We start from the raw sequence: 18,619 nt of genomic DNA, 5'->3' as shown, positions 1-18,619 counted from the left end.
CAAATCAACTGACCTTGAGGTAGGCACCCATGAACTTGGCAGAGAACAGCAGGGGTGGCGGGCTATGGCTGCCCTGGATGAAGGCACTGTGAGTGCAGCAGTTTCTTGTGGGTGTGGAAGGGGTAGACAACCTGACACGTTGAGTTTGGCTTGCATGAGGGCCAGTTCTGTCTCCTGAGGGGCTGCCCAGGTTGCCTGGAGCACCTTAGTATCCTGCTCAAGCACTGCAGCCTCCCCACAGATATGCACCCATTCGCAGCTCTTGAACTCCAGATCTCTGAGGTAAAATGAGGCCAAGAGACCTGAGATCCCACAATCCCAGGCTCCTGGGGCCCAGACCTCCCCTCAACACCGTATCAGAGATGCCCAAGAATGCAAGCCAAGTCATATGCACTATGCTGTTTATTGTCACATGTTACTCATGGGACGGGGGTGGGGGAAGCCCTCAGGCAGAGAAGTGGAAGGAGGGGGGAAAGTGGGGACCATCCATTCTCCAAGCTCTGCCCTTCCTCCAGAGTGACCTCCCAGCTGATGGTGAGGACGTGGCCACCAGCCATGGGATAAGGAAGCGGGACCCTCTTAGATACAAGCACAGTGTTGGGTGAGAAGGTTGGGCACCGTCTCATACTTGAAGGAGTAACCTCCGTCGGAGGTGGTACGGACATGTAGGGGCCTCATGGTCCCTGGGAGGGCAGCACAGCAGGGCTGAGCCCCTGGCACCAAAGAAAGGGGCTGGGTAGGGGTGGTGGTAGCCAAAGGGTCTGGCAGGGGCAGGTTTGGTGTGGTGGGCAGCCCACAGCCTCCGTGACAGTAGTGGAAGATGAAACTCGGAGGGTGCACGATCCAGCGGTCCCAGCCCAGCTCCTGGAAGGAGATGTTGAGAGCTGCTCTGTGGCAGTTGGTGTGGACAATGGGTTCCTCTGGTAGCCTCTGCAGCAGGCGCAGAGCAGCAGGAGACCAAGGCCAGGGCAGCGGGGGAGTCGAGCGCCGGGCCCTCTCCCCTCCGCTGGGTGGTCTGGCCTGCGTGTGGGCCACCAAGAAGGGAGTGGTCTCAGGCCGGGCTGAGCAGGAGCAGAGGGGACAGTGCAGCAGAAGCACCAGGACAGGATGGGTCAGCAGAGGGAAAGCCGAGGAGGCCAGGTGCAGCACAGCCCAGCGAGGGGGGGCTGGGCCCAATGACATGGGCACAGCCCTGGGCCCCCCAGAGGACAGTGCCAGCAGGCCCAGCACAGGCCCAGAGCTATTGGAGGTTGTTGGGCCCTGCCTGTCCAGCCCCGTGTGGAACCACAGCTGGGCCGAAGTCACCTGGCGGCTGCGGGTGTGCTGGGACGGCCTGAACACGTATGTGAAGAGGCCCTCCTCAGCCTGCTGGGCCAGCTCACCAGCAGCTGGCTCGTCCTCACAGGTGGCACCTAGAAGAAAGAGAAGGAAAGGGAGAGGACAGCCCCGACTGGCAGGGGCCCAGACCCCCTCTTCGACAGATGTGGGGACTCTAAAGAGCCTTGAGAGAACTGACCTAGGCTACTCATTTTATTTCATCATTAAAGGACTTAAAAACATGAGATATTGTCAACTTCTTTCTGAAGTGGTTGTACCAATTAATATTCCCAGTCAGCAAAGTGTAAGAGGTCCCTCCACTCTATTTCCACAAACATAGAATCGTTAGATTTAAATTTTTGTCACCTGATGGTGTGAAATGGTACCCCAAATGGTATGTACATGGGTGTTTATTATATTACTCTTTATGTCTTTTTGTATGTCAGAAATATTGCATGATAAATTCTTTAAAATAATCCCATTTTAAAAAGACATGCTAATACCAAAAACATAAATAGAAAAGATATAACTCAGAATAGAAGGTGAACCTTTTCCAGGAAGTTGCATTGCCATCCATACCCTGACAGGTACACAGACTATACTAGACACAGTTGAACGGCTGGCACATGGGGCTATACTGTTACCCAGATTCTCTCATTATAAACCTCACAACAACCTGTCCATTCTGCAGATAAGGAAACTGAGGCTTAGAGAGACGAAGCGACATTCAGCTGCTAAGTGACCAGGCTGGAATTCTGCCTGAGCCCAAAGCCACACTTTTAACCAGGTGGCTGCACGGTGGCTGCCACACAGGGAGGCAGAGGTCTTCTCCAAGAGAAAGTTGCACCAGCTTACAAGAAATCCCACCAGAGAAGGGCTTCTTAAGTTCAATCAGTGGAACACAGAGAAGTACACAAGGAGGTGAGACGGGAATTCAAGGGGAGGTAGGCTAGTTTCTTTCTTTCTCCTGCATCCCTGACATCTCAAGTCTCAGCTACCTGGGGCTGAAGAAACAGAGTTTGGGGCAAGGAGCAAAAGCACAGATAGGAGGAGAAGGTGGCAGGAGGGAACCAACCCCAGAATCTGTCTTTGGAGCTCCTCGGTCTCCCAGACACCACATCTCTTAAATGCCTTGTATGTACGGGGCACTCCAGATACAGCATATATCTCATTTAATTTGAGAAGTAGGCTCTCGGCCATTTTATAGACCAGGAGACAGACACTCAGGGAGGCCCTGCTGTACCACACTGTTTCTTGAAGTCACCCTGCCAGTTCCCCACCCTCGTTACCTGTGGCTGGGAAGAGGATGGCCCGGGAGACATCCTCCTCCTCCTGCTCTGAGCCCCTGCGCGTGAAGAACCCCAGGGCGTGTCTTCGGGGAAGCCGCCTGACTCCAGGATCCCCACCTTCCCTGGTCACCGCTGGGGGACCCAAGGCGTCCAGGAACAGGGCCCTCACCTTGGCCAGGACCAGCTCCCGGTTGGCCTCCAGCCCATGGCAGCCATGGCCGCCCTGTGGAGCCAGCAACAAGATGAGCAGCAGTGGCAGTGGGGGCACCATGGCTCGCCTGGCCCCTGCCAGCTACAAATCCACGCTCTGCCCCGTGCCCCTTCTGTCAGTGTCTGCCCAGAGCCTCCCCATTCTCCTCTCCCCATCCCACCTCCCACCCTCTTCTACCCTTCTCACCCATCTTCCCCAGCCCTTCCCACGCCCAGCAGCCTGGCCAAGTTGCCCCTGCCCGTGGCATTGAGACCTTCTATCTCTGACGCAGATGTCTGTGGCCCTGAGCCTTATCTCCCACTCCCGCCAGGAATGTGGGGGAGGGGGCTGGTGAGGGTTTTCACCCCAAGTGACCTGATCACACGTACAACCCCTTTCCCCTGTGTGCGCACACACCCACACATGTGCACACACACGCGTGCACACACAGTGTGAGTCTCACATCCCAGTACCCAGCACAGAGGTGATATCCGGTAGAACAGGAGCCAGGGGAAGTGGGGATATGCTGGTGTTATTTGTCCTGAAAGTGTTATTTGTCAGGGATACAGAACACCAGCGCCCCACACCTTCTGGGGCCCCTTTCAACCAAGCAGCTGCTCCATCAGCCACAAGGGGAAGGGCTGGGGCTGGGGCTAGAGCTGGGGCTGGGGCTGGGGCTGGGGCAGGGGGCAGGTGGTCCCGCCTGCTCTATACTTAGCCTGGAGGAGCCAGCCTGGGCTCTCGTCCTCCAGCTGTGTCATCAGAGAATATTTTTGGGATTGGCAGCTGCAGGCGCCTCTGCCACTCAGGCCCCAAGTCTGGCGGGCGGTTGGGGACCTGGCGGCTGGAGGTGGGAGGGAGGAGGGGAAAGAGGCCCAGGCTGTGGGAGGGGGCTGGGAAGAGAGGCTCCCGAGAGCAGGAAGCCAGGCTGCGGGCAGAGGAGGCTGCGGGGACCCCTCGCAGGAAAGGCAAGCAGGAAGGACTGCCCCACCCCCCCACACCCCGAGCTCTGGTCTCAGGCCTGGGGATCTCGGCCGCAAGGCCGCAGCTCGGGGCCTAGGGTAAGGAAGCCAGCCGAGAGCGGGCGGCCAGGGCAGATCCCCGCGCTGGGCCCCCCTTCCCGGGCTCCCGCCGCCGCTCCCGGGGCCCGGCGTGTCCGCAGACCGTGCTCGCCGCGCGCCCGTATCCCCGCGCCGCCGCCATGAAAGTGGGCTCGGGAGATCAGGGGAGCCCCCCTTGCTTCCTGCGCTTCCCGCGGCCCGTGCGGGTGGTAAGTGGCGCCGAGGCCGAACTCAAATGCGTGGTCCTTGGGGAGCCGCCGCCCATTGTCGTGTGGGAGAAGGGCGGGCAGCAGCTGGCGGCCTCGGAGCGCCTGAGCTTCCCGGCTGACGGCGCCGAGCACGGGCTGCTGCTGAGCGCCGCGCTGCCCACCGACGCGGGGGTCTACGTGTGTCGCGCCCGCAACGCGGCGGGGGAGGCCTACGCGGCGGCCGCGATCACCGTGCTCGAGCCGCCGGTCCCCGAGCCCGAGCCCGAGCCCCAGCCCGCCGAGCGCCCGCTGCCGCCGCCTGGGGCCGGCGAGGGCGCCCCGGTGTTCCTGACGGGGCCCGGGTCCCAGTGGGTGCTGCGGGGGGCGGAGGTGGTGCTGACGTGCCTGGTAGGGGGCCTCCCCGAGCCCACGCTGTACTGGGAGAAGGACGGGATGCCCCTGGACGAAGTGTGGGACAGCAGCCAGTTCGCGCTCGTGCTGGGCCGCGCCGAGGGGGGCCCGGGCCTGAGCCTGGCGCTGCGCATCCTGGCGGCTCGGCTGCCCGACTCGGGCGTCTACGTGTGCCACGCCCGCAACCCGCACGGCCACGCGCAGGCCGGCGCGCTGCTGCAGGTGCAGCAGCCCCCCGAGAGCCCGCCCGAGGACCCCGACGAGGCCCCCGAGCCGGTGGTCGAGCCGCTCAAGTGCGCGCCCAAGACCTTCTGGGTGAACGAGGGAAAGCACGCCAAGTTCCGCTGCTACGTGATGGGCAAGCCCGAGCCCGAGATCGAGTGGCACTGGGAGGGCCGCCCGCTGCTCCCCGACCGCCGCCGTCTCATGTACCGCGACCGCGATGGCGGCTTCGTGCTCAAGGTGCTCTACTGCCAGGCCAAGGACCGCGGACTCTACGTCTGCGCCGCCCGCAACTCGGCGGGCCAGACGCTCAGCGCCGTGCAGCTGCACGTCAAAGGTACGGGTGATGACCCCCGGTGTCCCCGGGCCCAGGGGAGGGGCCTCCCGCGCTCTCCCAGACTCTCTGTGCTCCAGGCGTGCTCTGTGCCCAGGGCTGCCCCAAAGGCTCAGTCCTGAGGTGGAGGGAGAGGAAGGGAATATTAAAATACCACTTCCTGCCCTCCAGCCCCCCACCCTAGGAGATTCGTAGGTGCGGAGGGAACCCAGGAACTTCTTAGTAAACTCCGCAAGGGATCTGGGGCAGATGATGAAAACCCACCCTTTGATAAAGGGCTCTGAGTTGTTGGGTAACAAACCGAGAGACACCGTCCAAGTCTTAAATCTTCTAGTCCAGCGGTTTTCAACCTGTCTGATTTTTTACTCCCTCTCTCCCAACTGAAATCCCATCTGGAACACAGTGTATAAAACAGATGAAAGGAGTACCTTATAGGTGTAAATTTATAAATCCAAATTTATAACATGCTTAGAAAGCAGTGAGGACAAGGGTGCTGTTTTAGTCAACACTAACATTGTAAATGGTGGCGACATTCATAACCGCCTCTAATCTCTGCACCCTGGGGTGGAAGGACTGGCTGCAAAGCACTGTATAGACAAACTCCTGATGCACGCTAAAAGGTAAACTTTAGGGAGGGAAAATGCCCTGCAATTTTTGACTATTTGTTAACTAAACTGCTCCCCAGGTTTAAAAGAAGAGAAAGCATTGTATACCATGGATGATTGTATGGTGTGTGAATGTATTTCAATAAAACTGAATTTCATTAAAAAAAAAAAAAATATATATATATATATATATATATATATATATATATATATATATATAAAAGAAGAAGAGAAAGCCAAAGGAGAGAAAATTTATATTGCAATGTTGAATCACCAACAATATTTACACTGCTTACAAACAGAAAACTCAGAAAAGAAACACTGCGCACACATTGGGAGTTACAACTCTCCATCCAGAATTTCATCACAATCCAATGGATTATGTCCTCACTGTTCATTCCCAACATTTTCCGTCACTGGCACGGTTTTAAGTGCACAAACTCGCCAGGCCAGGCGGGGCTGAACCATACCTCCCTACAGAGATAAAAACCCAGCAGGGAGGCAAGAGGGGCTTCCCAGAGCTGCATAAGAATGTGCTTCTCTGGCAGCCCAGGTTAGCCCATTGGTTGTCTCCATGACCATATTTTCTTTCTTTATTTTAAACAGTTTCGAAAACGGCTGAAATACTTTAAAAGATGAAATTAAACTCAAACCCTTGCAGAATCTGTGCCGTGCCTCTCAGGGACTCTGGGGTACAGTTTGAAAACCACGGATCTAGCCCCACCCCTTCCCTCCCTTTCTCCATTTTACAAGTGAGGCAGCTGAGGCCCGGGGCCCATTAAAATGGACTTGTTCAAGGTGATATGGCTAGTCGGCGTCAGGGTCAGATGGGAAATTTAGCCTTCTGACTTCTTGCCTGGTGGTTTCTCTGTGATTCCATAATGCCTGCAGGCTGTGGGAAAAGAGCAAACTGCACGAGTTGCGTTCCCTCTGCAGAACCCTCTCTTGTCCCGCCCCTCTCCGCAGAGCCCCGCCTCCGCTTCACGAGGCCCCTGCAGGACGTGGAGGGCCGCGAGCGTGGGATTGCTGTGCTGGAGTGTAAAGTCCCCAACTCCCGCATCCCCACGGCCTGGTTCCGCGAGGACCAGCGGCTGCTGCCCTGCCGCAAGTACGAGCAGATCGAGGAGGGTGCCGTCCGCCGCCTCATCATCCACCGGCTCAAGGCGGACGATGACGGCGTCTACCTGTGCGAGATGCGAGGCCGGGTGCGCACCGTGGCCAACGTGACGGTCAAAGGTCGGCTGCCGGCAGGAGGAGGCGGAGGTGGAGGCAAGCAGGTGCCCAGACCCGGGGCTGATGGGTTCCCGTCCGCGTCCCAGGGCCCATCCTGAAGCGGCTGCCCCGGAAGCTCGACGTCCTGGAGGGAGAGAACGCCGTGCTGCTGGTGGAGACGCGAGAGGCTGGGGTCGAGGGACGCTGGAGCCGCAATGGGGAGGACCTGCCAGCCACCTGCCAGAGCAGCTCCGGCCACATGCATGCCCTGGTCCTTCCCGGGGTCACCCGAGAAGACGCTGGCGAGGTCACCTTTAGCCTGGGCAACTCCCGTACCACCACTCTGCTCCGAGTCAAATGTGAGGACGTGAAGGCCTCCGGGAAGGCCCCTCAAGGGCTGGGCAGGAGGCCTGGGAGGGAAGGTGACCAGATGTCTGAGCTTGGGTCAGGAGAGTGGATGAAGGAGGAAGGTTGTGGGAAGCCCAAGCAGAGCTCAAAATGCCAACCTTACCTTTGTCCCAGGCATCAAACACAATCCCCCAGGACCCCCTGTGTTGGTGGAGATGTTCAAGGGTCACAAGAACACAGTCCTGCTCACCTGGAAGCCTCCGGAGCCAGCTCCCGAGACCCCCTTCATCTACCGGCTGGAGCGGCAGGAGGTGGGCTCGGAAGATTGGATCCAGTGCTTCAGCATTGAGAAAGCGGGGGCCGTGGAGGTGCCAGGAGACTGTGTGCCCTGTGAGGGCGACTACCGCTTCCGCGTCTGCACAGTCAGCGAGCATGGCCGGAGTCCCCATGTGGTCTTCCACGGCTCTGCTCACCTCGGTGAGGCAGTCCCGCCAGACCCTGCCCATTGGTACCCCCTCGTCCACCTCCTCTCCCCTCCCTGGCCTCAGTCCCTGCCCTCTGCCTCCTCTTCTGGTGCTCACAGCTGCTCTCTGCCCCCACCCAGTGCCCACAGCTCGCCTGGTGGCGGGTCTGGAGGACGTGCAGGTGTACGATGGGGAAGATGCCATCTTCTCCCTGGACCTCTCCACCATCATCCAGGGCACCTGGTTCCTCAATGGTGAAGAACTCAAGAGTGATGAGCTGAAGAGCCAGATGGAACCCGGGGCCCTATGCTACCGGATCGAGCAGAAGGGCCTGCAGCACAGACTCATCCTCCAAGCCGTCAAGCACCGGGACAGTGGGGCCCTGGTCGGCTTCAGCTGCCCTGGCGTGCAGGACTCGGCCGCCCTCACCATCCAAGGTCGGTGCAGGTGGGGGCCGGGGTGGGCAGACAGGCCGGAGATGCAGGTCCTGGTGGCAATCGGGGCAGGGGCTTCCATGGTGGGCTCAGACTGAGGGCCCCACCATCCTGAAGGCCTGTTTCAACCCATGAGACACAGACTAGAAAGTCCATTATGACCTTCATCAGCATCATCTCCAAATTCTCTGGAGCACTTTATGATTTTTAGAATTCAGTCACATTTGTCGTCTTATTTGAGAACCATGGACCCGGGCCACTTGTCCTCACCGCTTCCCTCCCCGCTAATAGCTAACACTGGCATAGCCCCCTCCTAGGGACCAGGCACGGTTCTGATCACTTTATACATACTAACATAATCCTCTCAAAACCCCTGGAAGATAGGTTCTGTTGTCATCCCCATTTTACAGATGGGAAAACCAAGGCACAGGGAGGTTAAGTGACTTGCTGTCTGTCGACATGCGGAGAAGAAAGAATGAGGCATCCCTCAGGGAGACGGTCAGGGTGGGGGACTGAAAGTTCAGGGGACACACTACTATTTGCCACCTCACCATTGCTGGAGTTTGTAAGAACAGTCAAGGAATTCAATGGTGTCCAAGCACAGGGCCTCGAGGGCCGGACAGGAAATAACCAGAGGCCACAGCAGGATTCCCTAAGCGTGACCTGGGATCACCAACATCAGAATCACGGCAGGGTGGGGTGGGGTGTCTAAGGCTGTGATTCCCTGGCCCCTCCAGGCTTGAAGGCCTAGGACTCTGCATTTTTAGCAGGCTCCCTGGGAATTCTTATACACACTAACTACTGCTTGTAAGAGTTGGTGTGTATGCTCATATGTGCGAACCCAGTTTTAAAAACCCCAACAATGACCCCTGTGCTGACAGCAGCTGTCTGGCCTGAAAGTACGCACACACAGTGGTGGAGATTGCTGCTCCAACGTGGTGCACACTGAGGGCGCTAAGGGTGACCGCGCTTTTCCCCACGCAGAGAGCCCGGTGCACATCCTAAGCCCCCAGGACAAGGTGTCGGCGAACTTCACGACCTCGGAGCGGGTGGTGCTGACCTGTGAGCTCTCGCGGGTGGACTTCCCGGCAAGCTGGTACAAGGATGGGCAGAAGGTGGCGGAGAGCGAGTCGCTGCTGGTGAAGGCGGATGGGCGCAAACACCGCCTAATCCTGCCTGCGGCTGAAGCCCGGGACAGCGGCGAGTTCGAGTGCAGAACTGAAGGGGCCTCGGCCTTCTTCAGCATCACCGTCCGAGGTCAGGAGCCGTGTCGGCTTGAGCTCCTCCAGCTGAGGATGACGGGCCCTGCAAGCTGGCCATGCAGACCTGTGCCTGGTCCACCTCCTGGGTGGGGGTCGGGGTGTCCCTTACAGAGAAGTGGGCCAGGGACACGCTTTTGGATCTCTCTGCACTTGCTTCTTAACCCTCCCATGCACCAATGCCCTCTAGCTCACTTGCCCCATACATCCCCTCTGCCAGGGTGGGGCAGGGAAGGGGAGAGGGGAGCTAACATTTTTTGAGCACTCACTCTCAGCCTGCTGGGCTCTGTGAATATACACTATTTTGTTTGATCCTCACAACTAGATGAGGGGCAGTATCTGCAGTTCTCATGTGAAGAGGCTGAGGCTCCAGGAGGCCATGTGGCTTCCCCATTTGCCCACACCCAGTAAACACCATGGCTGGATTCATACCCAGGGCTGCTTATCTCACTGCCTCATGTGGGTTTTCACCCAAAGCAGAGTTGAACAGAAGTATCAAATGCCGTAGTCCCTTGTCTGGCCGCTTCAGAAGCATTATGGAAGCTTGTTATAAATGCATATGCCCAGGCCAACCCCCACCACAGCCCTACAGATCCAGAATACCCAGGATGGAGCCTGTGGGGCCACTCTTAACAAATGATGACTCTCTGGGTGGGCAGCTTAGGGATCCGCCAGTCCAACTCATCTTCTCACTTTGAGTGGAAATCCTGTTTGAATACCATCGCCAGGAAGTCTAGCCCCTGCCTGAATGTACCTAGTGACAAGGAACTTACTACCTGTAGGAGTCAACTGTCCCGTGTTGTACTAAGTCATTGTCTTCCACCTCCTGCCCGTCCTCGCACCGGCATGTGGGTCTGGCTATAAAAGCAGCAGCAAGCCTGGCCCTGATATGGCTGGTGAGAGTGACAGTTCAGCCTAGACAAAAGGTGCCTGCTGCTGTGCACTCTCTCCCCTCCTTCTCTGTTCCCACTCAGCCGCCTCTGATCCTCTGGGGTCCCACTGAGCACCCACCTGCCGCATGACCTCCTGTCCTGCCTCAGGACCCCATGGGGGCTGCAGAGGGAGAGGCCATTGCCCCTAAGTCCCCCACAGCATGGCCTTAACACACCCACACCCGCAGTGTCCTCATGGGAGGAGACAGTGTCTAACTGGGCAAGCAGCCAGCTTGGACTCATGTCTTCCATGTAAGCTATCTGTGTGATCCCACTTCTGTCCCGTCCCAGATCCCCCAGTGCACATCCTGGACCCCCAGGAGCATGTGTTTGTTCATGCCATAACCTCCGAGTGCGTCATGCTGTCCTGTGAGCTGGACCAAGAGGACACCCTTGTGCACTGGTTCAAGGATGGCCAGGAGGTGGAGGAGGGCGACTCCGTGCTGCTGGAGAGTGACGGGCCCCATCGCCGCCTGGTGCTGCCCGCCACCCAGCCCTCAGATGGGGGCGAGTTCCAGTGTGTCGCCGGGGAGGAGCGTGCCTGCTTCACCGTCACCATCACAGGTGGGGTCCAGGCAGGCCCACAGCAGCTAGACCAGGGAAGGTGCCCCTGTCCGAGCTGCTGCCGTACTCTCACCCCTGAGATGCTTCTCCCAGCCCCTGCCCCTCCTGCTTGCTGACCAGAGCCCTCCCTCTGCCCTGACCCACAGCCTGCACCCGGGAGCTCAGTCACCCTCAGGAGATGCACTGTCATAAAACCCACTGGTCCCGGCTATGTCACAGGGGAAGCCCTTCTCTGTTCTCCTGAAGGCCCCTCCCAAGGGGTAGTCTTGGGGATGCCGTCTGACCCCAGGCACTCACAGGGTCAGAAGATCTCATATGCCCTGTGGGGACCCTGGCTCCCTCTGGGGACCCAGCCCTCTCCCCATTCCACCCTTCCTACCAGCCCTGCCCCAACCCAGAGAATGTGGCGCGTTTCCCACTAAGGCTGTGACCACAGTCCCCACCATGCTGCCACGTGCCTGGTGGGCCTTGGTGACTACGGTTGTGTCCCTCTGGCCACAGCAGCCTGGGATGCTGGGGATGGGGTGACTGTAGCGGTGAGAGACTCTCTGAGCTGCAGTGGGGGAGGGCCCTCTTCTCCAGCACGTGGCCCACTTTCCAGGAGAAGGGGACAGGCCTGGATCCGGGAGGACACATTGGCCCTGTCTGTGAGTGGTAGGGGAGCCAGCATGGCGGCCCAGCCCCTCACGCCCAGCCGTGGCTATTCCCGTCCCCCAGACGTCTCTTCGTGGATCGTGTACCCCAGCGGCAAGGTGTATGTGGCGGCTGTGCGCCTGGAGCGCGTCGTGCTGACCTGTGAGCTCTGCCGGCCCTGGGCCGAGGTGCGCTGGACCAAGGATGGCGAAGAGGTGGCGGAGAGCCCAACACTGTTCCTGCAGAAGGAGGATACCATCCGCCGCCTGGTGCTGCCCGCCGTCCAGCTAGAGGACTCCGGCGAGTACCTGTGTGAGATCGATGACGAGTCGGCCTCCTTCACCGTCACCGTCACAGGTGGGGGCCCACCCCAGCTCCCCAGCACCGCCAGAGCTCAGTCCCAAGCCCTGGGGGAGCTGGCCATGTGCCCCTGAGCTAGCAGCCTGGTGAGGAGGGAGGCCGGGTGGTGGGTGCATGCACCAGGGATCCCTGCTCAGAAGAGTGGGGAGCACTACCTGAGTTAGCCGGCTCCTCCCCAGCGCCCAAGGCCAGGGACAGCCATAATCCACGGCTCACTTACTGAGCACTTGCTCTGGGCCAGGGGCTGGGGGCAAATGGTGACTAAAGCAGACATGGGCCCTGCCCTCACAGAACTCACGGTCTAGCTGGGGAGGCAGCTGTTAACCAGGGGTCGCAAACGGGCAGTCCCTAGGACCCCATCCAGCCCCCAGATATGTTTTGTTTGGCCTGCAGAGTCTTACCAAAGTCAGGACAGTTCAAATAACAACCCGGATCTATGCATCCTCTTGAAAAAGCCGAAGACCCGGCGGCTCTGGTCCCGCTTCCCCCCATGGCGACGAACAGCTGGCGCTGAGTAGCAGCTGCCCCAGAGCCCGGGGCCCACAATTCCTCTGTCCCCACCCCACCCCGCACCATTCCTTTCTGCCCCTCCCTAGCCTGCTTCAGCCACTGACCTTACCTGTCCGGCCCTTGTGGGCATCTGCGTTTGCGACCCCTGTGTTAAACCAATAAACACTCAAATCAGTGTCCAGCGATACCTCGTGACAAGTGCTGTGGAGCGAGAGGGCAGGGGGCTCAAGTGGGCAGGGGGCTTGAGGGAGCAGAACAGAAACTGTCAGAGAGGGCCTCGGAGAAAGTCGCCCCTGCACGCCGGGCTCCCCGTGTCCAGCAGCAGCAGACAGACGGGGCCCCTTCCCTCTGGAGCGCAGGCCTGGCAGGAGAGCCAGATGCACCAAAGGGTCTTAGAGGTGGGAAGTCGTGGTAGGGTGTACGGGAACCCAAGGCTGGGGGCTGCAGACTTGGTCAGGCCACAGGAAGAGCCTTCAAAGTGGATACTTGGAACACAGGCATTAGTCAGCTAAGTAGGGGGTTTGGGGTGGGCAGGAGGTGGGGTGAAAATGGTCACGGCAAGGAAAGCACAGGATGACTATGGAAGTGCAAGTGCTTCAGCCTGGGAAACTTAAGGGCTGCAGCCCGTGGCACCAGTCCCAGCATGTTTGTGTGTGTGTGTGTTGTGGGGGTGGGGTGGGGGGGTCATAGGGCCAGGCAGCTCTGAGTGGCTCAAAGAATCCCCCTGGCTGCACTGGAGCCACCATTGGGGCTTCCCATTGCCTGCACCCGGACCCACCATGCAGCCCGGCCCACACCAGCCCACAAAAAGGCCTCCACACACACATCCTTGGCTGTAGTGAGTCGCCTTCGCCCTCTCCAGCTCCCAGCCCTGGCCAAGCATAATGGTCAAAGCCACACTTATTCCAGTCCACACCTAGCCTCCCCGCATCTCCAGACTCTTCACGGGCAATTCACACTCGGGCTGGGGAAGAAACACCACCTCCGGCTCTGGACCAGGGACGATCAAGTCGGACGCCCAGCTGAGGTCTGTGCGGGGCGCCCCACCCCCATCGCTGCACCCTGCCCTCACCCCACCGCCCCCAGCACCACTCCCCACCCCTCAGGCAGCCCCGCTCTGCAATCTCTCAGCGTTGCTGGGCCCCAGAGAACCAGCTTGGATCCTCCAGTGTCTTAGAACAAATCCAGAAGGGACGAGGGTTGCGCGGGCTCACGGCGGAAGCCCCTGGAGGCGGAGCGCTGAGCGCCGAGTACGTGCCTGTGTGCACGTCTGCCCATGCGCGCGCCTGCGAACACCGAGACCCGGCCTCGCAGTTCCTCGCCCGGCCACAAGGGGGCCAAACGCTAACCGAGCCCCAAAGTCTGGATTCCGGGAGACCTCCCGGGTGCATGGGAACGTGAGCAGGACCAGGCGCGGCGCACGTGCTGCCTCCAGTATTGCCAAGGCTTCCTTTCTATGGCAGGTGGGCCCCCGCAATCAGAGTTTGGCGGCCCTGGGCATCTCTCGGACCTGTCTCAAGCACAGATGCAGAGAGCGTAACTGAATTCCCGCTGCCTGCAAAATCCACACCTCCCCCTAATAGACGAGAGTTCTCCCTCCTTCCCTAGAGGAGGTGTAACCTGCTGTGACCTTAAGGATGTTGATTAATCACCCTGTGCCTCGGTTTCCTCATCTGGAAAATGAGGATAAACAACATCTACAGCCTAGGACTGCTCTAAGGATTTAATGAGTTCATGTATGCAAAGCGCTTGGGACAGTACCTGGAACTCCAGGGAGCTGTGTCTGCCCTTACAGGGCCACAATTCCACATTCAAAAAAACTTCCCCAAATCAAAAGGTCTTTTGTAAGTTTCCTGTTCAAAATCATTCCAGTAAAAACTGAGCTTAGCTGCTGTGAAACTGTTTCTACTCTTTAACTATCCTGCTTAGGGGGAATACATATATCGCTGCCAAAATGTTAACATGATTGATTATGGAAGGACGAGTTGCCCACAGTAGGGGCTCAGGGTGGATAAATGCACCATTTCTGGGATGTGAAACCCTCTGGATTCTGGAACACATCTGGCCCAGAGATTTGAGACAATGGAGGGGGCCTCATCACTTATTATTATTATAATTATCACAGGGACTCCATGCTGCCAAGTGGCCCTGCGGAAGTGGAGGATGAGTTCATGACAGCCTGTGGTTGCCCCCTCCCTGCAGAGCCCCCAGTGCGGATCATATATCCCCGGGATGAGGTGACCTTGATCGCAGTGAGCTTGGAGTGCGTGGTGCTGATGTGTGAACTGTCGCGGGAGGACGCCCCTGTGTGCTGGTACAAGGACGGGCTGGAGGTGGAGGAGAGCGAGGCCCTGGTGCTGGAGAGTGAGGGGCCACGCCGCCGCCTGGTGCTGCCCGCTGCCCAGCCTGAAGACGGGGGCGAGTTCGTGTGTGATGCCGGAGATGACTCGGCCTTCTTCACAGTCAGCGTCACAGGTGGGTGGTCTCTGGGGTGCCCTGCGGAGGTAGAAAGGTAGGACTCCTCGAGCCCCACCCCCCACTTCCCATTCAACTCTGCCAGCCACTTGCCTCGCGCAGCCTTGCCCTTCTCCAGCCCCTCCACAGCCTTCCCCTTCTCCAGCCTCCCCCCCACACAGCCTTCCCCTTTCCCAACCCCCCCACACTCAGCCTTCCCCTTCTCCAACTCCCCCCCCATACACAGCCTTCCCCTTCTCCAGCCCACCTCCAACACCTTCCCACCCCCAATCCTCAGCCATCAGAGAGCCTTGGCTTGCCCAAATCAGGGCAGGACAGTCACCAGAGGCCTGGTGGGAGGAAGCCCAGCAATTAGGAGCATTCATTCATTCGATGTATTCAACACATATTTATTGAGCAACTACTATGTGCTAGGCACTTTTCTAGATGCTGAGGATACCGTAGTGCACCAGTAAGAGAAAACCTCCTGTCTTGATGGAGCGTATCTTCTGATGAGGATAAACATACACACAAAAAAAGTAAAGTCGATAGCTGGTCAGACAGTGACAGGTGCATCAGAGTAAAAACAGGGAAACGGGATAGGAAGTGGGGGTGGGCGGAGGGAGAGGTGTAGATTGGAGTCAAACAGATCAGGGTGTGAGCCTGTGTGACCTGGGGCAAGTCACTTCCCTCTAAAGAGGGCTCAGAGTCCTCACCTGTGAAATGAAACCAACAGCCACACACCTCTTGGGGAGGGGCCAGGGGTAACCAAGAAAAAGGCGGCAACATGCTCAGCAAAGGGCCTGGCACCCAGTGAGGCCCCGTGGACTGCACTGGTATGGTTCCCAAGGGCTGGTGGGTGTGGGGCTGAGTGCCGGGAGGGGTGAGGCAGGGAGAGGCCTGCTGGCTGAGCTCATGTGCCCCTCTTTCTGCCCACCCACCAGCTCCACCAGAGAGGATCGTGCACCCCGCAGCCCGCTCCCTGGACTTGCACTTCCGGGCTCCAGAGCGTGTGGAGCTGCGCTGCGAGGTGGCCCCAGCCGGGGCTCGGGTGCGCTGGTTCAAGGATGGGCTGGAGGTGGAGGCATCAGACACCCTGCAGCTGGGCGCCGAAGGGCCTGCCCGCACCCTGACCCTGCCCCACACCCAGCCCGAGGACACCGGGGAGTACGTGTGCGAGACCCGAGATGAGGCCATTACCTTCAATGTCAACGTGGCCGGTGGGTGCTCCCAGTCAGCCCAGGTGGTAGGGGGCAGGGCACCCCCCTGAGCTAACACCCTCCTCTCTTCGTCCAGAGCCCCCAGTGCGGTTCCTTGCCCCAGAGGCAGCCCCCAGCCCGCTCTGTGTGAGCCCTGGGGAGCCAGTGGTGCTGTGCTGCGAGCTGTCCCGGGCGGGTGCCCCCGTGCTCTGGAGCCACAACGGGAGGCCCGTGCAGGAGGGCGGAGGTCTGGAGCTCCAGGCTGAAGGCCCCCGCCGTGCCCTCTGCATCTGGGCAGCCCAGGCAGCCCACGCCGGCCTCTATACCTGCCAGTCCGGGGCGGCCCCGGGAGCCCCCAGCCTCAGCTTCACCGTCCAGGTGGCCGGTGAGTATAGCCTGGGCAGAAAGCCTGAGAATAGCACCCTAATGCCCACGGGTGTCCCCACTTTTCTAGTCCCCTTGGTCACTCCTTGCCCCACCTCTCTCACTATCTTCCCCCATCTTGCCTCTCTCTGCCCTCTTTGAAGCCCTTGATCCTATCCCCCCCCCCCAGTGACCCCCGGCTCTGACCCCACAGAGCCCCCTGTGCGGGTGGTGGCCCCCGAGGCAGCCCAGACAAGGGTCCGCGGCACCCCAGGCGGGGACCTAGAGCTGGTGGTGCACCTCTCCGGGCCGGGGGACCCTGTGCGCTGGTACAAGGACGGGGAGCGACTGGCAAGCCAGGGGCGGGTGCAGCTGGAGCAGGCCGGGGCGAGGCAGGTACTGCGGGTACGGGGGGCTCGGAGCAGAGACGCTGGGGAGTACCTGTGCGACGCGCCCCAGGACAGCCGCATCTTCCTCGTCAGCATAGAAGGTAACAGTGCACCCCTCACAGCCTTTGGGCTCTGGCACCCCCACACCATTCTGGTCTAATCCTCCACCCTCTGCCTCCTACTTCTGGGCCCACCCAACATATTGCTCAGATGAGGGCCGAGGGCTCCCTTCTCCAGGACCCCTCAAATCAGAGACATCACAGCCCGGGGGGTTAAAAGCAGGGGTTCTGGAGTGCACCCATCCAGGTTCAAATCTGGCTTCTGCTACCCAGTAGATATGTGACATTGGGCAAATTGCTTAACCTCTCTGAGCCCCACCCCTGAAATGGGGGGATGGTATGTGTCTTAAGGGTTGCTGTGATAAATAAATGCTATAAATGCTGTGACAAATAAATGCCAGTAAATGATCTATTATTATTAGGGAGTCAGAAAGGTGGGGCACCAGGGCAAGGAGGAGAGGGATTGGCGAGGAGTGGCAGGGAGCTGGCACCTTGTCCTCTGGAGACATCCCTGTGGCACCCAGTTGGCCCTCAGGAAATGTTTTGTTACATGTCTGAGGAGTGAGGGCACATGCCCTGCGGAGGGGATGAAGAGGAGGGAGGGAGAGAGGCCCAGCCCAGCTCACTGCCTGACCCCATCCCCCAGAACCACCCCCGGCAAAGCTGGTCTCGGAGCTGACACCGCTAACTGTCCACGAGGGTGACGATGCCACATTCCGGTGTGAAGTCTCCCCAACAGACGCCGACGTCACCTGGCTGCGCAATGGGGCCGTGGTCACTCCAGGGCCTCAGGTGGAGATTGTCCAGAATGGTTCAAGCCACTTGCTGACCGTGCGCAGCTGCCAGCTCCAGGATGCAGGGACCGTGACTGCGCGGGCAGGAGGCACGGCCACAAGCGCCCGGCTCCATGTTAGAGGTTTGGTCCTGATGAAGACACAACGTTCTGTTCCCCCCACCTGTCCTCGCAGCCCTGGCCCCAGCAGCCTTGCCCTTCGGCTCGGGGACAGACCAGTGAGGTGGGGAAAGAGCCAGCCTTCGGTGCCCACCAGGCCCCATCGCCGCCTCCCCTCTTCCCCCCCAGAGGCTGAGCTCTTGTTTCTGCGGCGGCTGCAAGATGTGCGGGCAGAGGAAGGCCAGGATGTGTGCCTGGAAGTGGAGACAGGCCGAGTGGGCACAGCCGGGGCTGTACGCTGGGTGCGAGGTGGGGAGCCCCTACCCCACGACTCTCGCCTGTCCATGGCCCAGAATGGCCACATCTACAGCCTCTTCATCCATGGCGTTGTTCTGGCCGACCAGGGCACTTACGGCTGTGAGAGCCGCCATGACCGCACTCTGGCCAGGCTCAGCGTGAGGCGTGAGTGCCCCATCCCCTCCTAACACTGTGCCTGCCTAGGGCCCCTCAGACTCCCACCAAAGTGCCCCTCAACGCTGAGGAACTTCAGCCCTGGCCATCTCAGTCCAGGGGTGTAGCCTAAAGCAGCCTGCCCAAAGCAAAACTTTTCTAATGTTTTCTACTTTACCTTAGAAGTCCATATGGATTGTTTCATAATTCTAGGTGGGCTTTGCTAGCAACATAAATATTATACACCAGAAAGGCTTGCTGTGTTTATCCTCTGACTTCAGCCGTGCACCCTAGGGACGCATGTGCACGTTTGAGAAGCAAGGGTGGTCAGCAAATAGCAACCCCCACCTCCCAAACTGGAGCTCCCTATTAGCTGCTTGACCTCATGCAAGTTACTTAACCTCTCTGAGCCAAGTCTCCACACCTGAAACTTGGGGCTAGTACCTACCCCAAGGATTTTTGGGAACATTAACTGAGATA

General features: G+C 59.2%; 2 protein-coding genes and 1 long non-coding RNA gene across 7 annotated transcripts; 1 reads left to right on the top strand and 2 right to left on the bottom strand.

The window, feature by feature from the left end:
• Positions 1-384: 384 nt before the first annotated feature.
• On the bottom strand, positions 385-4,142 carry INHA (inhibin subunit alpha). 3 transcript variants are annotated; one of them, XM_037848876.1, is made up of 3 exons: positions 3,961-4,142; positions 2,607-2,829; positions 385-1,412 (listed from the first exon to the last, which is right to left on the bottom strand). In XM_037848876.1, the coding sequence occupies exons 1-3, from the start codon at positions 3,997-3,999 to the stop codon at positions 580-582; spliced, it is 1,095 nt and encodes a 364-aa protein (XP_037704804.1). In that variant the 5' UTR covers positions 4,000-4,142; the 3' UTR covers positions 385-579. The 3 variants fall into 3 exon arrangements, with proteins under 3 accessions (XP_037704804.1, XP_037704805.1, XP_037704803.1); XM_037848877.1 differs by lacking the exon at positions 3,961-4,142 and having other exon boundaries at positions 2,607-2,662; positions 2,776-2,953; XM_037848875.1 differs by lacking the exon at positions 3,961-4,142 and having other exon boundaries at positions 2,607-2,953.
• On the top strand, positions 3,699-18,384 carry LOC119543953 (obscurin-like protein 1). 3 transcript variants are annotated; one of them, XM_037848870.1, is made up of 14 exons: positions 3,699-5,015; positions 6,584-6,853; positions 6,937-7,188; positions 7,352-7,654; positions 7,782-8,078; positions 9,060-9,332; positions 10,558-10,830; positions 11,548-11,820; positions 14,536-14,808; positions 15,732-16,007; positions 16,084-16,371; positions 16,564-16,839; positions 17,444-17,713; positions 17,879-18,384. In XM_037848870.1, the coding sequence occupies exons 1-14, from the start codon at positions 3,998-4,000 to the stop codon at positions 18,172-18,174; spliced, it is 4,638 nt and encodes a 1,545-aa protein (XP_037704798.1). In that variant the 5' UTR covers positions 3,699-3,997; the 3' UTR covers positions 18,175-18,384. The 3 variants fall into 3 exon arrangements, with proteins under 3 accessions (XP_037704798.1, XP_037704799.1, XP_037704800.1); XM_037848871.1 differs by lacking the exon at positions 16,564-16,839 and having other exon boundaries at positions 3,700-5,015; positions 17,879-18,383; XM_037848872.1 differs by lacking the exons at positions 14,536-14,808; positions 15,732-16,007; positions 16,084-16,371; ... (1 more) ...; positions 17,444-17,713; positions 17,879-18,384 and adding an exon at positions 12,217-12,508 and having other exon boundaries at positions 3,708-5,015.
• On the bottom strand, positions 6,516-12,364 carry LOC119543957. The gene is made up of 4 exons (XR_005218711.1): positions 11,624-12,364; positions 9,136-11,446; positions 7,067-8,128; positions 6,516-6,974 (listed from the first exon to the last, which is right to left on the bottom strand). It is a non-coding gene; the product is annotated as an uncharacterized LOC119543957 (long non-coding RNA).
• Positions 18,385-18,619: the final 235 nt, after the last annotated feature.

Source organism: Choloepus didactylus, chromosome 9, assembly GCF_015220235.1.
Source record: "Choloepus didactylus isolate mChoDid1 chromosome 9, mChoDid1.pri, whole genome shotgun sequence".
Lineage (NCBI taxonomy): Eukaryota > Metazoa > Chordata > Mammalia > Pilosa > Megalonychidae > Choloepus > Choloepus didactylus.
This window is presented reverse-complemented; position numbering and strand designations above follow the sequence as displayed.

What these genes read in the sequence shown, in the direction of transcription:
- INHA (XM_037848875.1), bottom strand. Translation starts at nt 2,877, where the DNA reads ATGGTGCCCCCACTGCCACTGCTGCTCATCTTGTTGCTGGCTCCACAG. An exon ending in CATCCTCTTCCCAGCCACAG is followed by an intron (nt 1,413 to 2,606) that starts GTAACGAGGGTG and finishes TCTTTCTTCTAG; the next exon opens with GTGCCACCTGTGAGGACGAG.
- LOC119543953 (XM_037848870.1), top strand. Translation starts at nt 3,998, where the DNA reads ATGAAAGTGGGCTCGGGAGATCAGGGGAGCCCCCCTTGCTTCCTGCGC. An exon ending in CACTCTGCTCCGAGTCAAAT is followed by an intron (nt 7,189 to 7,351) that starts GTGAGGACGTGA and finishes CCTTTGTCCCAG; the next exon opens with GCATCAAACACAATCCCCCA. An exon ending in CGCCCGGCTCCATGTTAGAG is followed by an intron (nt 17,714 to 17,878) that starts GTTTGGTCCTGA and finishes CTTCCCCCCCAG; the next exon opens with AGGCTGAGCTCTTGTTTCTG.